The sequence below is a fragment of the Felis catus genome, chromosome X (genome assembly GCF_018350175.1).
Source record: "Felis catus isolate Fca126 chromosome X, F.catus_Fca126_mat1.0, whole genome shotgun sequence".
Lineage (NCBI taxonomy): Eukaryota > Metazoa > Chordata > Mammalia > Carnivora > Felidae > Felis > Felis catus.
In genome coordinates this window covers 925,153-948,231 of record NC_058386.1, presented here as the reverse complement: position 1 = coordinate 948,231, position 23,079 = coordinate 925,153, and the positions used below count along the sequence as shown (strand labels likewise).

General features: G+C 58.8%; 1 protein-coding gene across 3 annotated transcripts; it reads right to left on the bottom strand.

Moving 5' to 3' along the window:
• Window positions 1–467: 467 nt before the first annotated feature.
• On the bottom strand, window positions 468–23,079 carry LOC102901718 (granulocyte-macrophage colony-stimulating factor receptor subunit alpha-like). Of its 3 annotated transcripts, XM_019823502.3 has the most exons (13): window positions 22,742–23,079; window positions 21,137–21,278; window positions 17,650–17,743; window positions 16,205–16,347; window positions 10,193–10,319; window positions 9,985–10,111; window positions 9,309–9,493; window positions 8,610–8,743; window positions 7,136–7,159; window positions 3,554–3,689; window positions 2,957–3,050; window positions 1,976–2,087; window positions 468–661 (listed from the first exon to the last, which is right to left on the bottom strand). In XM_019823502.3, exons 3-13 carry the CDS (start codon window positions 17,720–17,722, stop codon window positions 584–586), a joined length of 1,233 nt encoding a protein of 410 aa, XP_019679061.3. In that variant the 5' UTR covers window positions 17,723–17,743; window positions 21,137–21,278; window positions 22,742–23,079; the 3' UTR covers window positions 468–583. The 3 variants fall into 3 exon arrangements, with proteins under 3 accessions (XP_019679061.3, XP_044906942.1, XP_044906943.1); XM_045051007.1 differs by lacking the exon at window positions 21,137–21,278 and having other exon boundaries at window positions 22,742–23,078; XM_045051008.1 differs by lacking the exon at window positions 21,137–21,278 and having other exon boundaries at window positions 2,006–2,087; window positions 22,742–23,075.

Sequence of the window (23,079 nt, the reverse complement as noted above, 5' to 3'; positions counted from 1 at the left end):
GTGAAACACGGAGCTGACGCGTCTGTGGCCTCGGTCCGCGTGGGTGCGGCCGGGACCCTGCTCACCTCGCCCCGAGCCCGGAGCCCTGGGCTGACGCGTGTGGGCGCACGTCCGTCGCCCGGAGACCCGGGGGCCTGGCGTGGGCGACCCCGGGCCCCGCTGCTGGCGCGCATCCACGGCCCCCCATGACGCCCCCGCACCTTCGCCACGCACCCCGTGTGGACGGCGGGCCGAGCGCGTCTGGAAGGACGCGGGCTCGCGTGCGCAACCCCGGTTCACCAGCACGAGGACCCGCGTTCAGGCCGGCACTTTGCAAAACCCGAGAAGCCGGGAGGCTCCTTGGCCATTGGACGCTCGGCGTTTCCCCACCTGCTATATTCTTGTATGCTTACATTTTGTCTTGTCTTCTCATTTCATTCTTTGCCCTGTGTGATTTTATTTCGTCCTATTACGTTTTCTCTTGTCATTTTCCTTCCCTTATTTTATGTTGTCTCATTATTTTATTTATCTATTTCACTAACACCACACGGTACCAGAAGTGGTCGCGGGCGGAACGTGCCATCTCCCCTCCTCCCCATGCCCGTCAGCACGTTGCCTCCAGCGTCACCACGTCCTCGGGGTCCTGGGGGCCTGGCGGGGGGTGGCCCTCGTCCCAGGCGACCTGAGAGAGAGAGAGAGAGAGAAGGCAAGGGTCGAGACCCCCGAACCCTCCCACGCCCCGAGGCCGGCAGGTGCAAACAGGGCGGGGGGGGGGGGGTCTATTGCTCCGCTGCGAAAAGGACACGATGCTCAGGGACAGAAGCGGGACACACAGGACCTCGGCGCGAGACCCCAAGGGTACAAAACTCCCGAAACAGGGAAATCCGGACACACGAGGTGCACGTGAGCGCCCACAGGGTCGGGGGGACCTGGGATCCGATGGAGGTGATGCTTAATGCGGACAAGCTCTCCTTTGGGGGTCATGAGAATGCTCTGGAACCAGACGCAGCTGGTGGGAGGCACAACGCCCCTGCCTTGGGCCTTTGGAATAGGTGACAGGGGCTGGGGGCGGGGGGGGGGGCGTGCGACTTAGGTTTCCACAAACCTATCATAAATGGAAATAATGCGTCACTGTGACGCTCACCCCAGCGGACACCCAGGAAGCCCTCCCTTTTGCCCGGCGACACCACTGGAGGCCTCCCAAGTCCCCCCTGCCTGCCCCGGGCGCCCCTCGGGGACCCCGCAGGCTGCCGTGCCCCCGGCTGCTACCAGGTGACACACCCCCCTGTGAGATCAGGCTCCGTCCAGCCTGGACGCTGGGGGCCGCTGGGGGCCTCAGGGAGCCCCCCCCCCCCACCAAGTTAAGGGACAGGGAGTGACCCTGCCCTGGAGCCTCTGGAGGGAGCACACTGGAAACCGGAGCTGAAAACCTGAGCGCACTGCAAGCCCCGTAGCCTCGCCCCAAGTCTCTCCGTGGACCCTAAGCACCCCGCGAGGGCAGCCTGGGTCATGGGAGCCTCAGGGTGGGGCGCCCCGACGGGGCGTTTTCGGGGTGTCCGACCGCCTCCTCAGGGGGAGCGCTTGGGCTGACGCATGAGGACGCGAAGGCGGCTGGATCTGGAAGTAGGGTCTTTGCTCCTGTGACGGGAGGTGTGGTAATGGGGGGGGGGGCGGTTGCCGGTGCCCACAAGCTCCCCCCGAGGAGGGGAACCACCAGCACCGAAGGACCAGCCCCGGATTTGTGGCAGGGAAACGGGCCACACGCCCGCCCCCGGGGACTGGGGTGGCGGACGGCCGTGCGACTCCAATGCCCAGCATTTCGGCTTTCGTGGTGAGCGCCCACGTGCACGGCCTCGGGCGCTGGAGGGTCGTGCCCCTCCGCTGACCCCCCGCCCACCGACAGCGCACCCCCGGACTGCCCCCACCGCCAGAGACACCCCCGCCCCCACTCCCGGGACCTAACAAGGCGCTGGTAGCCGGGAGGGGACGCGCCCACCTCCTGGGTGCAGATGGAGGGGTCACTCACCCCCGCTGTGGGCATGAGGGCCTTGGCGATTTCCTTCTTCACCTGCGGGATGGGAGGGAACATCTTGCGCCTCACGGAGAACCTGGCGGGGAGACGCACACCGTGAAGGGTCCCACGGCCTCTGCGCGTCTCTTCCTGGAGAAACGCAGCGCCCACGGACACCCGCCAGGCCTGGTGCGCACCTGCCGGACCAGCAAAGACGCGTGCAGGACTCCTCAGATCCTCTCCAAGTGGCCCCCCACCCCACCCCAGGTCTTTTAAAGCACCACAAAGTGTATAAGGACACCCGGACTCTCCAGGTCCCCAAGACGCCCCAGGGCTTTGATTTTGGTCCTTGAGTATCAGAGGGTCCTGGGGAGCACGCCGGGGAGGCAGAACGACCCGCCCCCATCAACCCGCCCATAGCCGCGGGGTCTCCTGGAGACTCCCCTGCTCCTGGGCTTGTCCAGAGCTGCGCATGCGTCGTTACCCGCCTGCTGCACCCCCCCCCCCGGAGGCTCACTGCCCCTCCCTGCCGCGAGAGGACCGTCCTAATTGAGGCCCCAGGAGGGGTTCCCTAACCGCGGACCCTGTGAGCAAGTCCCCAGCCTTGGACACGGGGACGGGGCGTCCCAAATGGTGCTTTGTCCCCTTGGCGACCTCGAAGTGCAGCGTCTGGACCCGGAGGACTCTGGCTGGGACCCCCTGGAAGCGCGCAGTCCAGAGGTACGTGGGAGGGGAGGGTCTTTCCGACATCCCAGTGTGGCTGTAGGGCCGCTGACAGCGGCGGAGACAGCAGGAGACCCCCGCCCCTCCCCAGCCTTAAGCAACTTCGACTCCACTCCAGTGTCTGGATTTGCGGTCTCTGGATTCGCGGTCTCTGGATTCGCGGTCCCTGGCCATTCCCCAGGCTCCCGGGCCAGCGCCGCGTGGCCTTCTGCAAAGTCCGGAGTGGGGGTGGGGGGCGCTTACCGTTTGCAGAGGAACTTGAGGACGAGCGCGGACAAAGCCGCCGTCCCCACCACGGGCCCCACCAGGGCGCCACTGAAATCCTGCTCCGGGAGGCCTGGGGGGGAAGAGAAGCAAATGGTCAGCTTTGCACACACCAGGCGCTTCCGGGGGGGGGGGCTGCCAGCCTGCAGAGCGCATGGGCATCCAGCTGGTGCATACTTTGGGCTCACGCCCCCGGAACAGTCCTGTGGGACCCCTGGAGGGGGCCATTTACGCAGACCCTGGCCTCGTGGGGTTCCCCATGTCCCTCTGGGCAGGTTGGTTCGCTCAGGTGGCTGAGCCTAGGGGGACGGGCCCCTAGGGGGCCCCCAGGGACCCGGGAGAGGGTGCTGCGGGGTGTCCGGACCCCCAGAGAGGCCCACGTGGTGCCCCGGAGACCCGTGAGCGGGAGCTGATGGGAAGAGGGTCACAGGTGCCAGGGCAGTGACGGCTCGAGATGCGCTCAGGGGGGCCTGGGTCCCACAGCGGCAGCGGTGCCGAGACGAGACGGCAGAGGACGCCAAGCCGGGGCCCCAAGGAAGGGTCCCTGCGCGGCGCGGGGGGGCCTCGGCCACTCACCGAACCACTGCGTGGGGCTCCATTCGCTCCACAGTCGGTTGTACATGTAACGCACCCTCACCCGGAAGGCGCTCTTGGCTCTGGTGGTGGAACTGGGCATCAGGTACACGTTGGGGTCCTGTCCCCTTTGGAAAACCTTGGAGACGGGAGGGGACTGTGCGTGAGGGGCGTTGCCGAAGGGGCGTCGGGGAGCAGGCCGGGGGCGGGGGGGGGTCCCCTGGGCTCTGAGCTCCGGGGTCCGTGCAGGGACCAGGCCGCACACCCCGCGCAGGGACACCCGTGCGTCCCGGCGCAACTCCGCTCGTCCGTCTGGTCAGTCTCGCTCCGCCAAAGCCGGGGAGGTAAGGCCCCGCCTCCCCCGCCGGGGAGGTTGACCCCGCTTCACGTCTGGCGCCCACAGCTCTCTGAGCTGCACCCACACCTCAGACAGAGACCTCGCGCCCTGGGGACGCGGCCTGCCGTTATTCCTCACCGACCCCGTGGAGCCCTGTCGGCCCGTTCGCTTTCTGGCGGCACAGCCGGGCTCTGAATCGGAGCCGCTGGCCGGGAGGCGTCCGCTGTCCCAACCTGCCTTTCCCTGGCGCCACGGGGACCGAGAGTGCACAACCCTGAGCCCCAGGGCACCATCTGGACGGTCCTCTGCGCGGGGAACGCACTTGATGTCCCGTGCACGCGGCTGAAACACCCCGCTGTTCTTTCTGAGCTCTGAAGGCGCCCTGCTACCGGCCCCCCACCCGCAGGGCCCTGGGGCAGGAACGGGGGGGCGGCGCAGACGAGGACCCAGGAGCTGCCGGGCCTGCTCCTGCAGACGGACGCTGAGGGGGGCAGCAGGGATCCCCCGCCCCCAAGGAGAGCCCCCCAGGCCGCGGGAGCCACACACACCGCCTGGCCAATGCCTGTGGTGCCCTGGATCTCAGCTGGCGTCTGATAGGGGAAGGGTCCCAGACTGGACACCTGGCGCCCGAGGCTGGCCCCCAGGGGCGCCTTGACCCTCAGCCTGGTCCCAGGCACTGCAAGTGTGGTCTGTGGGGCAGCATCTGGCCAGCGGGGTGGGTGTCACCCGGGAGCAGGTGAGGCCCACGGGAACCCAGGTGATGGATGGGAGAGCATCTGCGGGATGGGGGTCGCTGCTGCCCTTGAGAGGATGGGGGGGGGCGCTCATGTCTGTTCCAGCATCTGACGGCAACACTGACCAATGACCACACACCCCGTGGCTTAAGACCATAGACGGCATCCTTCCCCAGCTCTGGAGACCAGGAGTCTAACATCCAGCAGGGGCAGAGCCGCTGATTTCCAGGCAGGGCAGGGCCACTGAGAAAGAGGCGGGGCAGGACCACTGAGATCCAGGAGGGGCAGGGCTGCTGAGACCCAGGCAGGGGAGGGCTGCTGAGATCCATGCAGTGGAGGACCACTGAGATCCAGGCAGGGCAGGGCCACTGAGACCCAGGTGGGGCAGGGCCTCTGAGATCCAGGAGGGGCAGGACCACTGAGATCCAGGAGGGGCAGGACCCCTGAGATCCAGGCAGGGCAGGGCTGCTGAGATCCAGGCAGGGCAGGGCCACTGAGACCCAGGCAGGGCAGGGCCACTGAGACCCAGGCAGGGCAGGGCCACTGAGATCCAGGAGGGGCTGGGCCACTGAGATCCAAGGGCAGGGCCACCGAGATCCAGGAGGGGCAGGGCCACTGAGATCCAGGAGGGGCAGGGCCACTGAGATCCAGGCAGGGAAGGACCACTGAGATTCCAGCAGGGCAGGACCCCTGAGATCCAGGCAGGGCAAGGCCGCTGAGATCCAGGCGGGGCAGGACCCCTGAGATCCAGGCAGGGCAAGGCCGCTGAGATCCAGGCGGGGCAGGACCCCTGAGATCCAGGCAGGGCAGGGCCACTGAGACCCAGGTGGGGCAGGACCACTGAGATCCAGGCAGGGCAGGGTTGCTGAGATTCAGGCAGGGCCGGGCCTCTGAGATCCAGGCAGGTCTGGGCCCCTGAGATCCAGGCAGGGCAGGACCACTGAGATCCAGGCAGGGCAGGGCCACTGAGATCCAGGCAGGGCAGGGCCACTGAGATCCAGGCAGGGCAGGGCAGGGCAGGGCCGCTGAGATCCTGACGTGCTGGACGGAATCCACTTCTGAATTCCGACCCCAGTGCTCTCCACCCAGAAAATGCCTTTTTGAATAAGCACGTAAAATCAGTAACAGAATGTGAGTATTTGGTTTCCTACCACACGGTGGTCAGACATCACCTTCCAGCAAAACACCGTGTGCACCACAAGCCGTCAACCACCACCTTCAAGGCCGTGGACAACCACACGGAACTACAACGAGGAAACGTGGCTCATTTTCCCCAAACTTTGAGGAAATAAATGGGGCGTATAAAGGACGGGTTCGCCACAAATGGGATACTTTCTTCTCAAGCGTATTTTTGTGAAATTTGATAAGCGTTAGGCGAATACGTCCACGTGAGTTTCTACGAACGTAGGGAGCGTTGTAGGAATATCAAGGGAATCTGCCCCCAGCTGGGCTGTGGGACTTTATTTGACAGAAGCCTGTCTGGGGTGATGTAAGACATAACCCCAATTATGAGGTTAAAGTCAAAGGAACTATCCTCTCCCAGCTGTGGAGAACAGGAGCCTGAGGTCCAGGGAGAGGCAGGGTTGCTGAGATCCAGGCAGGGTAGGACCATGGAGATCCAGGCAGGGCAGGGCCACCGAGATCCAGGGAGAGGCAGGGCTGCTGAGATCCAGGCAGGGAAGGGCCACTGAGATCCAGGCAGGGCAGGGCCACTGAGATCCAGGCAGGGAAGGGCCGCTGAGATCCAGGCAGGGCAGGGCCACTGAGATCCACAGGGGCAGGACCACTGAGATCCACAGGGGCAGGACCACTGAGATCCAGCCAGGGCAGGGCCGCTGAGATCCAGGAGAGGCAGGGCCACTGAGATCCAGGAGAGGCAGGGCCGCTGAGATCCAGGCAGGAGAGGGCCACTGAGATCCAGGAGGGGCAGGGCCCCTTAAATCCAGGCAGGACTGTGCCCCCTCCAGAGGCTCCAGGGGAGGCTCCTTCCTGCCTCTTCCAGCTTCTCGGGCTCCAGGTGCCCCTGGGCTCATGGCCGCATCCCTCCCGTCTCTGCCTCCTCCTTCATGTGGCTTCTCCTCTGTGTCTGTGTCTCTTCTTTGTGTCGTAAGGACAGTGTCATTGCATTTCGGGCCCCCCGACACAGGATGGTCTCATCCTGAGATCCATCAGTTACTCACATCTGCAAAGACCCTGTTTCCAAATATGACCCCAGTGCAGGGTTCTCGGGGGACACAAGCTTTTCCGGCCGCTGTTACACTCACTACAACGTGTGAACTGCATCGGCCCAAAGGAGATCGTCTGGAAGGACGTTTCCCTGTCCGCGGGCGACCTGAGCTGAGTCAGGGGCAGCGGAGAAATACAGCGTCCCAACGCAAGAGTGAAACCCTGAGGGCCGCTAAGGGGCTGGTTGGGACCCCACGGCCCAGGTGGTCAGTGAACGTGGAGCCGGGTCTCCCCCCCCCCCTTTCCAGCCCGTGCACCTAAGTCACAGAGAAGGGACGAGATACTTACACGGTTTGTTTCTGCGGAGCTCGCCTGTAAGAAAGGAAAAATGGTCAGTGTCTGCGTTTTCTGCACCATGTGCAAGTGTGGGAACCTGCCTGGACCTCCTGGACCGGGATGAGGCAGCCTTGTCAGAGCTTCCTTACCTGCTAAAGAGAAAAGACCGGGAATGAGGGTCCATATGACCCCACTGTGGGGACACCTCAGTTCCGGGAAGGACAGCGAACGTATCAGAAATTCCTTCTCCAGGGAAGCGAGGTGGGACGCTCAACCAACTGAGCCACCCAGACGCCCCTGCCTTTTGTTTAATTCGCAGGCCCCAGGGACAGCAATTAAAAGGGTAGAGACTTCAACACCGAGTTCTGTCGCTGTGACTCTACCGCTGGCTGGTGAATTTGTCCTGGGGATGGTGTGAGGGACGAGAAGGCTGCTCCGACGGTCGCATCTTGTCCGAACGTTCAGATGTCCGGCGTGGACTAACCATGTCAGAGGCCCGCGGCCCACTCTGGGTGAGGTGCCCTGTCTACAGTCACCTGTGTTATCACCTGCCTGGGGTTACCTGTGAGGTCACCCGTGTGAGGTCACGCACAGGAGCCCTGGGGACCAGGATGCCAGCAAGCAGGGCGGAAGCTGCAGACTCTTGGCGGCCACGTCCAGGGTACGAACCTGAATCCAAGACCCAAACCTGGCATCTTGCGAGGATTTTCAGGACAGAAGGGACACCGCCTAACTTCCGTTTGGAAAGGTGCCGACAGGTGAGGGGTCCACACCCGGCTGGGCCTGGGGACCCCTCCACGCCTTTGAGGAGAGCGCCAGACCATGCCGTAAAGGGCGCTGTGGGCTGTGGGACGGGGCCAGCGGCTAGCACCGGCCTCGGGAACATGGACACGTGGACACCGGGGACAGATTGCGGACAGCAGAGCACGCCTTGTGGCGGGACCCATGGGCAGGAGAGGCGCTCTTGTGGGGTGTGGGGGCCGTGCACGGATATTCCCAACATTCATTCATTCATTCAGTGTGGAGACGGAGAAGGACCTCACACTTGGGGACAGAGGCAGAGCCTGTGGGCACAGGCAGCAGTCTGTGCAAAGGTCCTGGGGTCTGGGGTGCTCAGGACCAAATCCTATGTTGTGCATGGAGATTACTTGAAAAAAAATTTTTATAAAAAAATTTCTTAAGTATGTCTGTTTTGAGAGAGAGGCAGAGAGAGAGACAGCAGGGGAGGGGCAGAGACAGATGGAGAGAGAGCCCCCAGCAGGCTCCGTGCTGTCAGCGCAGAGCCTGATGCAGGGCTCGGACTCACAAACTACGAGATCCTGACCTGAGCCGAACGCAGGAGCCGAGGCTTAACCCGCTGAGCCACCCAGGTGCCTCCATAGAGGTTCCTTTTTAAGACCATAAATGAATCCGCGCGGTTCACGCCCCAGGGGCAAACGGGACAGCACGCGCTGTGTGGGCCGTTCACGGACGCGTGGGTTCTTACCGGCGTTTGGATGTGCAGCTCGTAATACAGCATGTGACTCGAAAGGTCGAATCGGATCTCGGGATGTTCCCACCGGATGATGTGGTGCGACTGGTTGTAGGTGATGGTGATGTTCCTGGGTGGATTGTACTTCTCTACGGCAGCGAAACACGACAAAGTGTTTCGTGTTTAGCCCATTTGTTGTCTTTTGTTTTAAGTTTATTTATTTTGAGACAGAGGCAGACAGCAAGTGTGGGGGGTGGGGGTGCAGAGACAGATGGAGACAGAATCCCAAGCAGGCTCTGCACTGTCAGCACAGAGCCTGACCCTGGGTTCAAACCCACGAACCGTGAGATCATGATCTGAGCCAAAACCAAGAGTCGGACACTTAACTCACTGAGCCACCCAGGCGCCCTCGGCCATTTCTTTTCTATGAAGGCCCCCCTCCAGGCATGTAAGAATTAAAATTAAATTTGTATGCTTTTCTCCCGCTAATAGAGTGCTTGTCAGTTTAATTTGCAATCCTCGCTGACAGAATCTAAGAGTGTAGAGGAGAAGTTTTTTTTCTTGTTTTGTATTCCCACGCACAAGAAGGCTGTGATGCGCCTCTTGGAAGAAATACACGTATTAGAGAAGCATCCCCCCCACCCCCGGGGGCAGCCAGACACCCGTCACCTTGGACGGCGAGCCAAACGCAGGGCGAGGGAGGCCGCGACTTACCGATTTGAACGGCCTTAAATGGAGTGAAATCCAAAAACGGGATCGCCGTTTCCCTGCTGGTTCCGTTCACCAAGAAGAAGTAATTATCCGTCCTCTGGGGTTTGCCCAGTTGGTCGAAATGGCAGCCCACGCGGGTCCCCGTGGGGCCGAGGATGTAATGGACGCATTCCGCGTCGGCCTCATGCCTGTCACGTGCAAAGGGGGTGAGGGCAGGCCTGCCTGTGAGTTCTCGTGGGCAGCCATTGCCAGCCACACCCCCCCCCCTGCAACCCAGAGAACCCACTGATGACAGGGGACAGTCCCGTCCCCCAAATGAGCGTAAAACCAGAACGCGATGTGCATCCCAGGCGACCGGCCGGCACACGGCAGGCACGGGCAGGGGCCCGCCCTTTGCAGAGCGAGGGGGTTACAACCCCTTCCGTGAAGCATTCAGTGTCCAAATGGGGCATGTCCTCGTCCCTAGGACGGGAAGTGGGGCTGCATGCTGGGGCCAGGACGCGGCAAAGTTGCCCGGTTCTCCCCCCGTCAGGGGCCTGGCCGATGGGCGCTTTCCTGGGTGACGTTGGGACCGTTCGGGGAGGCGCCCCCCTCCACCCTGGGGCCCTGAACCAAAGGCTGAGCACTTGACGTGAGGACCCCCGCGCGGGTCCCGGGCACAGCGAGGGCTCCCGGTCACCTGGACGCCCAGAACAGTCGATACTTGACGTCGGCCGGGGCGGCCGGGCCGGGCGCCCAGCTGCAGTTCATGAAGCGCACGTTGTAAATGAGGCAGGAGAAGTTCACGGCTCCGGAACCTTCCCTGCCTGGGGAGACACGGCCCGAAATCCATCGGTGCCCCGCGGGCGGGCCGGGAACCACGCGTCCACAGCTGACGGGGACCTCACCTGGGTTGGCGAAAGTCAGGACTTGGAGGAACACGACCCCGTCGCAAGTGACGTTCACGGTCAGGTTGGCCCCCCTGTGCAGCACGGAGTTGGGGAAGGTGCAGACGTAGGTGTGGTCCTCCGTCACCTGCAAAGGCCGCATTGCCTTGTCTGCAGGTGCCCCTGCCCCGGGGCTCCCGGCGGGAAGGGCCCAGGGCACCTGAACGCCGAGACCACTCCAGACGCCCCACCAGCGCCCGGATGACATCGAATCTACAGCACAGATGTCACGGGAACGACACCCAGCCTGCATTTCTTTCCCCAAAGAATTACTGTCAACAGGGACAGAGCACACCCTGACCCACGACCTCCGGGAAACCCCGCCCTCGCGTATAAGAACCAGCTCAGAGATCCCGCGAAATCAGGCGCATGGGGACACCGCCCTCTCTGCCATAATCCGAAGAGCTCACATCTGGCCGATAACGGCCAGGACCCGATTAACGCCAACGACGTCCCTACTTCTGTGCATACTTTCCTTCAAACACGTATCTTCCCCCAGTGTGCTGCCCTCGGCCGCCTCAAACCTCTTTTCCTGTCTCTTGTCACATCTGCACGATTTACTGCTGTGTGTGAAGAAAATAGTATACAAACTCCCAAGTCTAACTGCTGCATTGGGTCCGTTTTCTTCTTTCTATGAAGCCCCCCCACCTCATGACAGCGAGAATTTTAACACCATGTGAAACCTGCCTCGCTTCATCTGTCTGTTGTCAGTCTAATTTGCACCTCCCCGTGGACATCACTTAAGAGTGTAGAGGAAAAGTGTTTCTGCACATCGGCACCAATAGAAAGTGTTCCCACTTCTCAGCCTGACTTTGAGGCTCTGCAAAGGTAAGAGAGGGTGGCCGACACCCTGGCTAGAGCCCAGACGGCTGTGGCACGGGGGCCGTGGCGGGGGGCGGGGAGGGGGACAAGGTGCGCGAATACGCCTGAGGATCCAGCCAGGGCCTGCGCTCCGAAATCTGGCCTCCAGCATACATTCTGGAAGGGGATTCTGCAAGCATCCGGGTGACGGTCACTGATCCCTACACTCCGTCCCTGGCACTTCCCAGGCCTGGTGTCGGCGGCGGGGGGGGGACTCCCCTCATTTAAGGAAAAGCAAACAGGCCCAAAATCAGGAGTCTGCGAAATGCTAAGTCTACAGACGCCCTTTCCTGGCAAAACGTTCTGTTCCAGAAACCTGACAAAGACGAGTTGCCGACCCCGTCCCCGTCCCCCAGCCCCTGGGCCACTTTCCTGGTACACGATTTGTCTGCTGGGGACATTGGGTGCAACTGGGATGAGGCACAATGTAGCCTTTTGTGTCCGGCGGCTGCCGTCACCCGGCAACATTTTTGCCAAGTTCATGCACACTGTTGCAGGTACCCCGCTGTGTTCTGCTTCATGGGCGAATGGCACTGTTCATTTCTCATCATCGTCTTTTTTTTTTTAAATTTTTTTTTCAACATTTTATTTTATTTTAGGACAGAGAGAGACAGAGCATGAACGGGGGAGGGGCAGAGAGAGAGGGAGACACAGAATCGGAAACAGGCTCCGGGCTCCGAGCCATCAGCCCAGAGCCCGACGCGGGGTTCGAACTCCCGGACCGCGAGATCGTGACCTGGCTGAAGTCGGACGCTTAACCCACTGCGCCACCCAGGCGCCCCTCTCATCATCGTCTTTCCCCCGGGAGCGTGGCGTCTCTCCCGACGGCTCCTACGCGGACCGGGATGAAACGCGGAACTGGAAAAAGGGGCCAGGGCGGCGCGGGCCCGCGGGGAGGCCGACAGCAGCCAGCCCAAGGCGGCCTCTTGTGCCCAACACGGAGCGCACTGAGGACACGAGATTAAAAAAAGCTCGAGAGGAAAACCAGACCACGTGCGGCGAGAAAAGTCAGCACTGGCCGCATCCTGTTTGTCAAACCCCGGATTCCAGGGGTGCAGGGCGGCCCAGCGGGTGGACTCTGCCCACGTGGCTGTGATCCGGTGGAGCGTGGCCAGGAGGGAAATCATTACACGCACGCACATTTCCTCCTCAAGTTCAAAACCTAGGAAACGCGGACCACCGTTAGCTCCCGCGTGTGCCGAATCGGGTGCAGGAAGTTCTCCTCTCCCCCGGGGAGCGCTGGAGATCCCCAGGCTGCAAAGAACCCCAATCCGCCCTCCCGTCCGGCTTGCAGGAGGGGGGCTGCCAAGGAAGGAATAAAACACACCCAAGTTCAGGAATGCCCTCCGATCGCTGCCTGCTGGGCCTCACGGAAAACCCCAAATCCCAGGGAGAAATTGTGCAATTCTGCGGCCGCGTTTTCCGAGTCTGCAGAAAAGCCCCCAGCTCCCAACTAAAAACAAAACCTGACTATTAAAAAAAAACAAAAAACAAAAAACAGAATGAGCTGTTTCCTACTAAAGCCTTGGGAGAGGACAGAACTGGCACATGAGGCGGTTTGAGATAAAGGTGGCCCCAGGAGGCGGCTCAGCGAGGCTCTCCTTCTGAACATTCCCTTTCAAACCAGCGGGAAGCAGGAAGCTGCCAGCTACTTGAAAGCATTGCAACCTCTTTCTGCAAAAGAACGAGGTGCTTTTTTTTGTTTCTTTTTCCTGCAGGAGAAAACCCTCAGATTTGTGCAGACCGCACGGAAGGGAATGAACCACAAAATACACACTCGCACAAACGGGGGCTTTTAAGAAAACACAGCCAGACTCGACTTTCCGTTGCTGGCACAGCTCGGATCCAAGACCACCCACAGGATATTCCGAAAGGAACCGACTTCATTGAAAAAATTTAAAAAACGTGGGATGTCTGGCGGGCCCAGTCGGAAGAGGGTGCGACTCTTGATCTCAGGGTTGTGAGTTCAAGCCCCGCGTTGGGTGTAGAGATTTACTTAAAAATAAAATCTTAATACTATAAAAAAGAATAAAACTCCAAACGCCAGGCTCATATACTGAGTTCAACGTGGTGGTTTTGTTTTGTTTTGTTTTGTTTTTTTACATTTATTTATTTCTGAGAGACAGAGAGAGACAGCGTGAGCAGGGGAGGGGCAGAGAGAGACGGAGACACAGAATCCGAAGCAGGCTCCAGGCTCTGAGCTGTCAGCACAGAGCCCGACGTGGGGCTCAAACTCGCAAACTGTGACATCATGACCTCAGCTGAAGTCGGACGCTTAACCGACTGCGCCGCCCAGGCGCCCCGAAATTCAACGTTTTTTTTTTTAAAAATTGTAGGGGCGCCTGGGTGGCGCAGTCGGTTAAGCGTCCGACTTCAGCCAGGTCACGATCTCGCGGTCCATGAGTCCGTGAGTTCGAGCCCCGCGTCGGGCTGTGGGCTGATGGCTCAGAGCCTGGAGTCTGTTTCCGATTCTGTGTCTCCCTCTCTCTCTGCCCCTCTCCCGTTCATGCTCTGTCTCTCTCTGTCCCCAAAATAAATAAACGTTGAAAAAAAAATTAAAAAAAAAATTGTACTAAGCTCGGAGGCGCCTGGGTGGCGAAGTCAGTTTTCTCCTTCTCTCTGACCCTCCCCTGCTTGTACTCTCTCTCAAAATAAACAAATAAACTTAAAAAAAATTTAAAAATTGTACTAAGCTTGTGCACGGTGTGTATTAGTGAGGCCGACCAGGGGGATGGGGAGGGGAAAACCTGATCATCTCAGCTGAGGTCCCAAAACAAGTGTTCAAGAAGGTGCAAATTCTGTGGGTGAAAAACGCTTACATCAGCAAGAATTTAAGGGAATCTCTTTGACCTGACAAAAGACCTTTGTCTCTTTTCTTGTTTCTTGTCTTTTTTCCTTTCTTTTCTCTTCTCTCTTCTTTTCTTTTTTCTTTTCATTTCTTTTCATTTCTTTTCTTCTTTTCTCTTTTCTTTCTTCTCATTTCTTTTCATTTCTTTTCTTTTCTTCTTTTCTTTTTTCTTTTTTCTTTCCTTTCCTTTTCTTTTCTGCCCTTTTCTTTTCCTTTTTACATCAACGGCCACTACTGTAAGTACAGAAACACTGAATTTTTGAACTGTTTTCTTGAATTCACAATGAAAATTGAAATGGAAACACAAAGTCCACATGGTTCTAGAGGAAAGAGCCACATTAGCATTCTTTCTAAACAGGACAAAATTCGGAGAACCGGATGCTTTCCCGAACACAGTGAATTTATAAAAGAGGGTAAGAACCTGTGGACACAGAGCCCATAACATCAGTGGTTTCCTGCACCACAGCAAACAGTTAAAATTAAAAAAAATTTTTTTCAAGCCATCAGCAGAATGCTATGAAATGCACAGAAATGACCAACACAGTTTTTTTATTTATCTATATTTTTCATAATCATAAATTTTTATATTTATTTAATAACCTTGACATTTATTTTATTACTTTTTTTTCAAGTTCATAACTTTTAAAAAAATGTTTATTTTTGAGAGAGAGAGAGAGAGAGAGAGCGGGCAGGCGAGCGGGGGAGGGGCAGAGAGAGAGGGAGACACAGAATCTGAAGCAGGCTCCAGGCTCCGAGCTGTCGGCAATCCCGAGGGGCCTCCCAAGGAAACTGTGCTCCACGGAGGGAGGGGATCGGGGTCGCTGAAAACGCCCTGGGCAGGAGTCATACCTGCACCGTTCGGCAGGCAGACAGGTACAGCCCTGTCCGGGGCACCCCCACCGCTGTGGGGACCCTCCCCCGGGGAACCCCGTAATCATTTTAAGGTGAAGACATTGGGATTCAAGATATGCAGAAAGAAACATTTTGGAGGGGGTTCTCTTATCTGACTAAAATTTTTTTCCAACGTTTTATTTATTTTTGAGAGACGGAGAGAGACAGAGCATGAGCAGGGGAGGGGTAGAGAGAGACACACACACACAGAATCCGAAGCAACTCCAGGCTCCGAGCTGTCAGCACAGAGCCCGATGCGGGGCTGCTCGAACCCACGCACCATGAGATCATGACCTGAGCTGAAGTCTGATGCTCGAGCGACTGAGCCCCCCAGGCGCCCTTCTCTTCCCTTTTCCCTACCAGTTAGGTATACAAGGCCCTAATTTTACCTATTCATTGGGCTACTCTTTTTGTAAACTCCATGTGCACAGAAATACATTTCCTCTCGCCTCTTCATCGTAATCCTTCATCAGGTTAATTCACAGCCCTCAGAGACAGAACCTAAGAGTGTAATGGCTAATTTTCCTTGCCCAACCTCCTTAGAATGAAACTGAGGAAGCGTGTGAAGTATAGGATGAGTGAATGAACAGAGACCAAAGACAGGGACGGAATCCAGACGGGACTGTTCTAACGTGAAGGGGGTGGGATGCACGTGAGGGACAAATCCCTATCTTTTCCCCTCCCCCTCACGAAAGGGGAGAAATCAAAGTAAAGGCAGGTGCAGAAAAGACCGCTGTTATATTCTCCCTCATACGCGGGATTTAGTGTGTAAGTTTTATCCCCACTATATGGAGGCAGAGTGCAAATGTCCCCAAAGGTGTCAAAGGTGGCATGACCCGCCCCCACCTTCTCCTGGGCCAAAACAAGGGCAGTGACCCTTCCCGCCTGATGCGGAGAGCCAGCACCGAGAAGACACTGTATACACAGAGCTTACTAAAATAACCTACATCTGCCATTAGGCTTGTTGCTAATTGCCCACTCACGTCCCCACAACTTATTGGCCCCAGAAGCCAAAGTGCCCATTCCTCTGACAACCCACCTCTCACTCAGAATTCCTCACCCTCTTAAAAAACTGGTACCAAACCTCCCTGCTCCTTGGGGTTTCCCTTCTTTCCTCTGAACCTTCGTGGATGTAAAAAGTTACCATAGGAACAAATCTGTACGTCTTTTCTCCCGAAAAATCTGGCGTGTGTCATTTTAATTTGCACATCCCTACGCCAGAGCCTAAGAGGATACAGGACATGTTTTTTTCTTCCCGGGCAAAAGCAACAGGGGTGGGAATCGAGGCAGGCCAGGGGCGCGAGAGTCGTCTCACAGGAAAATTCCGGATTCACAAGGCGCAAAGCCACAAGGCGTGAGCCCCGGACACTCACCTGTGGGTTCACCGTGGCGGAATAGGCAGTGGGCGTATCTATTGTGCATTCCTGGTGACTCACGTTTCTGGTGTAAGTCCAGGTTAACATTTTTTTCCTTGAATCCAGCTGCATGTTTATAATAGGGGATATTTTGTCTTGCGCTGTGATTAAAAAAGCAAAAAAACAAAAAGATGCTCAGAATCTTTAGTCGTGGGGTGGGGGAGGTTGCAAATCAAACCCACAAGGTCAGAGCGCATGGGGGGCTCAGTGGGTTGAGTGTCTGGCTCTCGATTTCCGCAGTTCGTGATCTCGACCCCTGCATCAGGCTCTGCGCTGACAGCACGGAGCCTGCTCGGGATTCTGTCTCTCTCCCTCTCTCTCCACCCCCCCCCCACTTGCGCTCTGTCTCTCTCTCAGAAATAAACGCATAAACTTTTTCTTAAAGGAACGAGCTGAAAAAAAAAAAAACTAAGAAAACGAACAAACCACAGGGACGTCACTTCTCGCCCGTGAACTAAGCTATACTAATAATAATTTGGGAAATACAGAAAATAATCAGAAAAACAGACAAATTGGGTAGAGCAATAATTTGAAGACTACGGAAAATAATTTGAAAGACACGAGTTGGCTACAGTCATAATTTGAAAAATACAGAAAAATACAGAGGCACCCGCCTGGCTCCGTGGGTGGAGGGTGCAACTATTGATCTCCAGGTTGTGAGTTCGAGCCCCGTGCAGGGGGTAGAGATTACTGAAAAATAAAATCCTTTAAAAAAAATAAAAAGAAAAGAAAAACATAGAAAATAGTTTGAAAACTACAGAAGATCATTGGAAACATACAGACGAGTTAGCGATCGTGACGATAATTTGAAAATTTCAGAAAAATACAGAAAATAATTTATAAAAAGCCACGGTGACAATAATTTGAAAAATGCATAAAATCATGTGAAAACTACGGAGAAGGGGCTCCCGGGGGGCTCAGTCGGTTGGGCGTCCGACTTCTACTCGGGTCCTGATCTCGCAGTTCGTGAGTTCGAGCCCCGCGTCAGGCTCTGTGCAAACATCAACTCCAACCCAATCCCAAGATCTGCAGCATCTGTGAAATGGGATTGTGGGTGACCCGAGCCGAACTCCAGAGTCACACGCTTGATCGGCTGAGCCCCCCAGACGCCTCTGGGCACCCCGTTCTCCTGGGCCACCTGCGGGAACATGTCTTCATGCTCTCTGGCACCTTCCGGTGGACGTGTTGCGGGATCGAATCTTCACCCTTGGGTCCCTGATTCTGCCCGCGAATAAACACCTGTAGTTCGATTTGCAAAAGGACTCCTTCCCCTATCAGGGCGGTCTCGGGGCCGGGTGACGCTTTAGGTCTTGGGGGAGGGACTTCTGTCCCCTTTGGCCTCACGGGGGCGGAGGGGGGGAGTGACAATCCCACCCCGTCCTGGGGCGCCCGCCTCTACCTACCCGGCCGTGGTTGTGCACAGCATGCCGACTTCAGGACGACCAGGAAGGTCACAAGATCCAGCACGGCCACCATATCCCAGCCCCAAAGCTGCACCTTCACAGGGGACACCAGGTCAGAGGTCAGATCCCCAGCTGCCTCCCCCCACAAGGGTGTCACCGCTAATGAGCTCCTGGCCGCATCCCTGGCCCTTGCTGGTCACGTCCACATTCCTGCTGCTGAGACGAAAAAAAATCTTTTCCCGGTAACCTCTTAGGTTCTGTACCTGACGCCCGCAAATTAAACAGATGAAAGTTTAGCAGACACACCCGTTTTAACTACATATATACACACGGGGTCTCAGAAAGAAACATGCGGCTCAGGGAGACAGACGGGCGGCCAGGGCTTAGAAGCCGTGTCAGATTCAGCCTGGGTAAAGGGGTTCCGGACTTTCCGATGGGGACGTATAGCTCTGGGGAAACGCAAAACAGGAAACGCAGGAAATTCATGGCCATTAAGGTCTGTCTTGTTAATAAGAGTCTCTCACATGATGAGACGTCTCTGGGTGTAGTTCTCCCCGTACGGAAACATCTCCACCATTAGAACATCCATTTATGGGGAGCCTGGGTGGCTCAGTGGGTTAGGCACCCGACTTCCTGCTTCTGCTGGTTGTCAGTGGCCTGTGCCTCCAAATCACCCCTGTGCCCAAGAGGGAAACTTTGGGGTGACGCGTTCTGGTGCCCTTCAAGGCGCACCTGTCCTAGGTCAGCCCGAGGGGGGAGGGGGGCCTGTCTGTGCCTCATCCTGGACCTCGCCTGCCTCTCGGTTCACGTCATCCCACCTTCCCTTTGGGGGGTGGCCCTCCCATGACACCGATGCCCCTCGGGGCCTCTGGGGTCCTTTTGGGGTTCTGGGGGCCCAGGACCCAGACGGCGTGGTGTCATCGTGGAAACGTTTGCCAGCACGGAAGGAGCACAGTCAGACGTCCGAGCCACGAGGCGAAGTGAGCCCTCGGGGCAGGGCCTGTGCGGAGTCGGGCTCCCCATCAACACAGAACCCCAGGGGCGGCCCTTCGAGAAACCCAGAGCCGACAGAGACAGGAAGCCAGGCCCGGCGATAAAGTCCCAAAGCGCCGTTTGAGGCCCAAGGACGAGAAAAGGCTTTGAGGGGGAAGAGGTCATTTTCGGCCTCAGGAGCTGAGGTCCCGGCCTAAGGGGGTCTGACAACACTGGGGGTGGACGTGTCCCTTCGCCAAGAGAGGGGGATCCGGGGGCTGGATAGCGTCCCCTAAAATTCACGAGTTCAAACCCTCAGCCCCAGGACCTCAGTGGGGCTGTATTGGGCGGTTGGGCCTTAAAAGGAGACGAAGGGAACATGAGGTCACGAGGGTGGCCCTGGTCCCTCAGGACTGGGGTCCTTAGAGAAGAAGAGGTCAGCACACAGGCATAGACAGGGGACGGCCACGTGAGGACTCAGGGACATGGTGTCTACGTGGTGAGGAGAGAGGCCTCAGGAGGAGCCAGCCTCAGCCCCGCGTGGATCTCAGACCCTCAACCTTGGCCCTGCATGGATCTCAGACACCCAAGCTCACTTCTGCCTGGATCTCAGACCCTCAGCCTCGGCCCTGCATGGATCTCAGACCCTCAGCCTCAGCCCTGCCTGGATCTCAGACCCCCAACCTCAGCCCTGCCTGGATTTCACACCCCCAGCCTCGGCCCTGCCTCGAACTCAGACACCCAGCCTCAGCCCTGCATGGACCTCAGATACGGAGCCTCAGCCCCGCGTGGATCTCAGACCCCCAGCCTCGGCCCTGCCTCGACCTCAGACATCCAGCCTCGACCCTGCTTGGATCTCAGACCCCCAACCTCACCTCTGCCTGGATCTCAGACCCCCAGCCTCAGCCCCGCCCAGATCTCAGAACCCTCAGCCTCGGCCCTGCATGGATCTCAGACACCCAAGCTCACTTCTGCCTGGATCTCAGACTCCCAGCCTCAGCCCTGCCTGCATCTCAGACCCCCAGCCTGGGCCCTGCCTGGATCTCAGACCCCCAGCCTCGGCCCTGCCTGGATCTCAGACCCCAGTCTCAGCCCTGCCTGGATCTCAGACCCCCAGCCTCAGCCCTGCCTGGATCTCAGACTCCCAGCCTCAGCCCTGCCTGGATCTCAGTCTCCCAGCCTCAGCTCTGCCTGGATCCCACACCCCCAGCCTTAGCCCTGCCTGGACCTCAGACTCCCAGCCTCCAGACCTGCCTGGATCTCAGGCACCCAGATGCAGCCCTGCCTGGATCTCAGCCCCCCAGCCTCAGCCCTGCCTGGATCTCAGTGCCCAGCCTCAGCCCTGCCTGGAGCTCAGACTCCCAGCCACAGCCCTGCCTGGATGTCAGACTCCCAGCCTCAGCCCTGTATGGACCTCAGACCCCCAGCCTTAGCACTGCCTGGATCTCAGATGCCCAGCCTCGGCCTTGCCTGTACCTCAGACTCCCAGCCTCAGCCCTGCCTGGATCTCAGCTTCTAGGCCTTAGCCTTGCCTGGATCAATCTCCCAGCTTCAGCCCTGCCTAGATCTGAGCTGCCCAGCCTCAGCCCTGCGTGGATCTCAGACTCCCAGCCCCAGCCCCTCCTGGATCTCAGACCCCCAGCCTCAGCCCTGTCTGGATCTCAGACACCCAGCCTCAACCCTGCCTGGATCTCAGACCCCAAGCCTTGGCCCTGCCTGGATCTCAGACTCCCGGCCTCAGCCCTGCCTGGATCTCAAACTCTCAGCCTCCATCCCTGCCAGGATCTCAGACCCCCAGCCTCAGCCCTGCCTGGACCTCAGCCTCCCAGCCTCAGCCCTGCCTGGATCTCAGACTCCCAGCTTTGGCCCTGCCTGGATGTCAGACTCCCAGCCTCAGCCCTGCCTGGATCTCAGACCCCCAGCCTCGGCCCTGCCTGGATCTCAGACCCCCAGACTCGGCCCTGCCTGGATCTCAGCCCCCCAGCCTCAGCCCTGCCTTGACCTCAGACGCCCAGGCTCAGTCCTGCCTAGAGCTCAGCCTGCCAGCCTCGGCCCTGCCTGGATCTCAGCCCCCCAGCCTCAGCCCTGCCTGGATCTCAGATGCCCAGCCTCAGCCCTGCCTGGAGCTCAGACTCCCAGCCTCAGCCCTGTATGGACCTCAGACCCCCAGCCTTAGCACTGCCTGGATCTCAGACCCCCAGACGCAGCCCTGCCTGGATCTCAGACTCCTAGCCTTCTGCCCTGCCTAGAACTCAGACCCCCAGCCTCAGCCCTGCCTGGATCTCAGACCCCCAGACTCGGCCCTGCCTGGATCTCAGCCTCCCAGCCTCGGCCCTGCCTGGATCTCAGCCGCCCAGCCTCCAGGACCAGGAAGGTATAAATGTCTGTTCTGGATCCCGCTCCGTGCGGGGTATTTGTCCCAGCTGCCTGATCTGAGTCATACAGCAGAGTCACCAGAAAGCAAAGGGGGCCGATGGGGGGCCATGTGCGTGTTCACGGGCCTCCCCAGCATCACCTGGGTCTGCACTGTGAGTCCGAGGGTGGGGGCTCCTGTCTGGACCCTGGAGGGGAGCCTGGCGGGCTTCCTGGTGCGTCCGGAGGTGGGTTCAGCAGGCAGAGGTGTGGCTCCGTGGGCCCCCACGTCGGGACGGGCCAGCCTGCGGACGGACCCCGGGGACGGTTGGATGCACCCTGTGACCCCAGGGCATCCCACAGAGCGGACAGAATCTGAACTCGGCACCCCGGGGGCCTCCTGGGAATACGGCCGAGCCGCGTGCCAAGTCCTGATTGGTCCTTAAATCTCCACGTTCACGTGCAGGCCGTGTCCCTGAGTCACGGAAGCTGGATGTGTTGCTCAACCCTTTGCGTGGCTTTGCCCCAAGGTCGTGCCCATCAACGCTCCCGGACACCCCGTTTCTTACACACGTCTCAGTGCAACAAACAGGATATCTTTTCTTTCCGTTTGCACGCCCGCGCCTCGCGTGCAAGAAACCTCCCCCGCCCTCCCCGCCCCGAATCTGATGCAGTTCCTGGGTGTTTGCAGCCGTGTCTCTCTTGTTCACCGTTGGGGGCTGTCTGGGGAGGTGAGACCGTCTCTTGCCCCCGACAAGCGAAAGGACACCCCCAATCGGTTCCCTGAACATCCCTGCGCCCCTGTCCTCCCTCCCGTGTGATTTTGAGACAAAACCTCAGCTCGCCTTCCGATGAAAAATCTCCGCGTGTGTACGTGAACTAACTTGGGTGCAAACTTAAAAAATAACGATATAAAAAGGGCACCTGGGGGGCCCAGTGGGTCGAGTGTCCGACTTCGGCTCAGGTCGTGATCTCACGGTTCGTGAGTTCAACCCCTGCATCAGGCTCTGCACTGACAGCTCGGAGCCTGGAGCTGCTTCGGATTCTGTGTCTCCCTCTCTCTCTGCCCCTCCCCCACTTGCCCTCTGTCTCTCTGTCTCTCCAAAATACACATTAAAAGATTTAAAAACATATAACAATAAAAAATAAGAGAGAAAGAAAACAAGAGAAACGTCTGTGCATTTTTCAGCGAGCAGGTGCTTCAGCACGTGACCCCAGGACCCCAGGGTCGTTCTCACTCAGAGTATTAACCCGTCACGAGGGGGGGTTCCCTCTATCGACGCCTACATTTGTTCCTGGCTTCCTGTCTTTCCTGTGGGCTCCAAGGACCCGTCCCCAGGCTTCGGCAAGGTAAGCCCGCTCTCCGGCCACCGGCCACTGATGACGCCTGGCCCCTTCCCAGCCGATCGGCCCGTCTTCTGCGATGGGAACCAGGGTTGGCCTCAGGCCTCAGCCACCCCGTCTGCCCCTTGGTCCAGAGCCTCCAGCCCCGAGGCAGGACGATCGCAGAGGTCAGCGTGCACCTCGGGGACGATCCGAGGGCTCGCCCATGGCCGGCGGCTGTGAGTCACGGCCTGGGTGCACCTACTCCGGACATGGCCTCAGTGGTCTGCTTCCCTAGTCGCACCCTTCCCAGGCGTCACCTCGCCAACCCCCGCAGCCCCGCAGGGATGCGCCCAGCCGTCTCCGCCCTTCCCTCCCGTCCTGAGCACCCCCTGCCCTGGGACAGCAGCCCCCCGCCCCCACCGATGGGACGACGTCCACTTACTGGCCGCTCAGCTCTCGGCACCTGTCTTGGGCTGTCTCAGCACTTTCGGGGGACGCTGTCCCGCCCGGGTGACAGGCAATGACGATGACACCAGACGAGCAGGGTCCCCGAGGGCAGACTCTGGGCACGGACAAGGAGACACGGCCTGGTCAGGAGCCTGTGCTGCCCGGAGACCCTCGCATGATTCATCTGGACGCACGTCAGCCGTGTCCTGCCCGTCAACAAGCAGCAGCCTTGTTATCTCGGGACAGGAAGCGTCCCCGACGTGTCCAGCGTGAAGCCGACCCCGTGCCGTTTATCAGCCCCTCAGGGTTCCTGTTTCTACAGCTCCGGGTCTC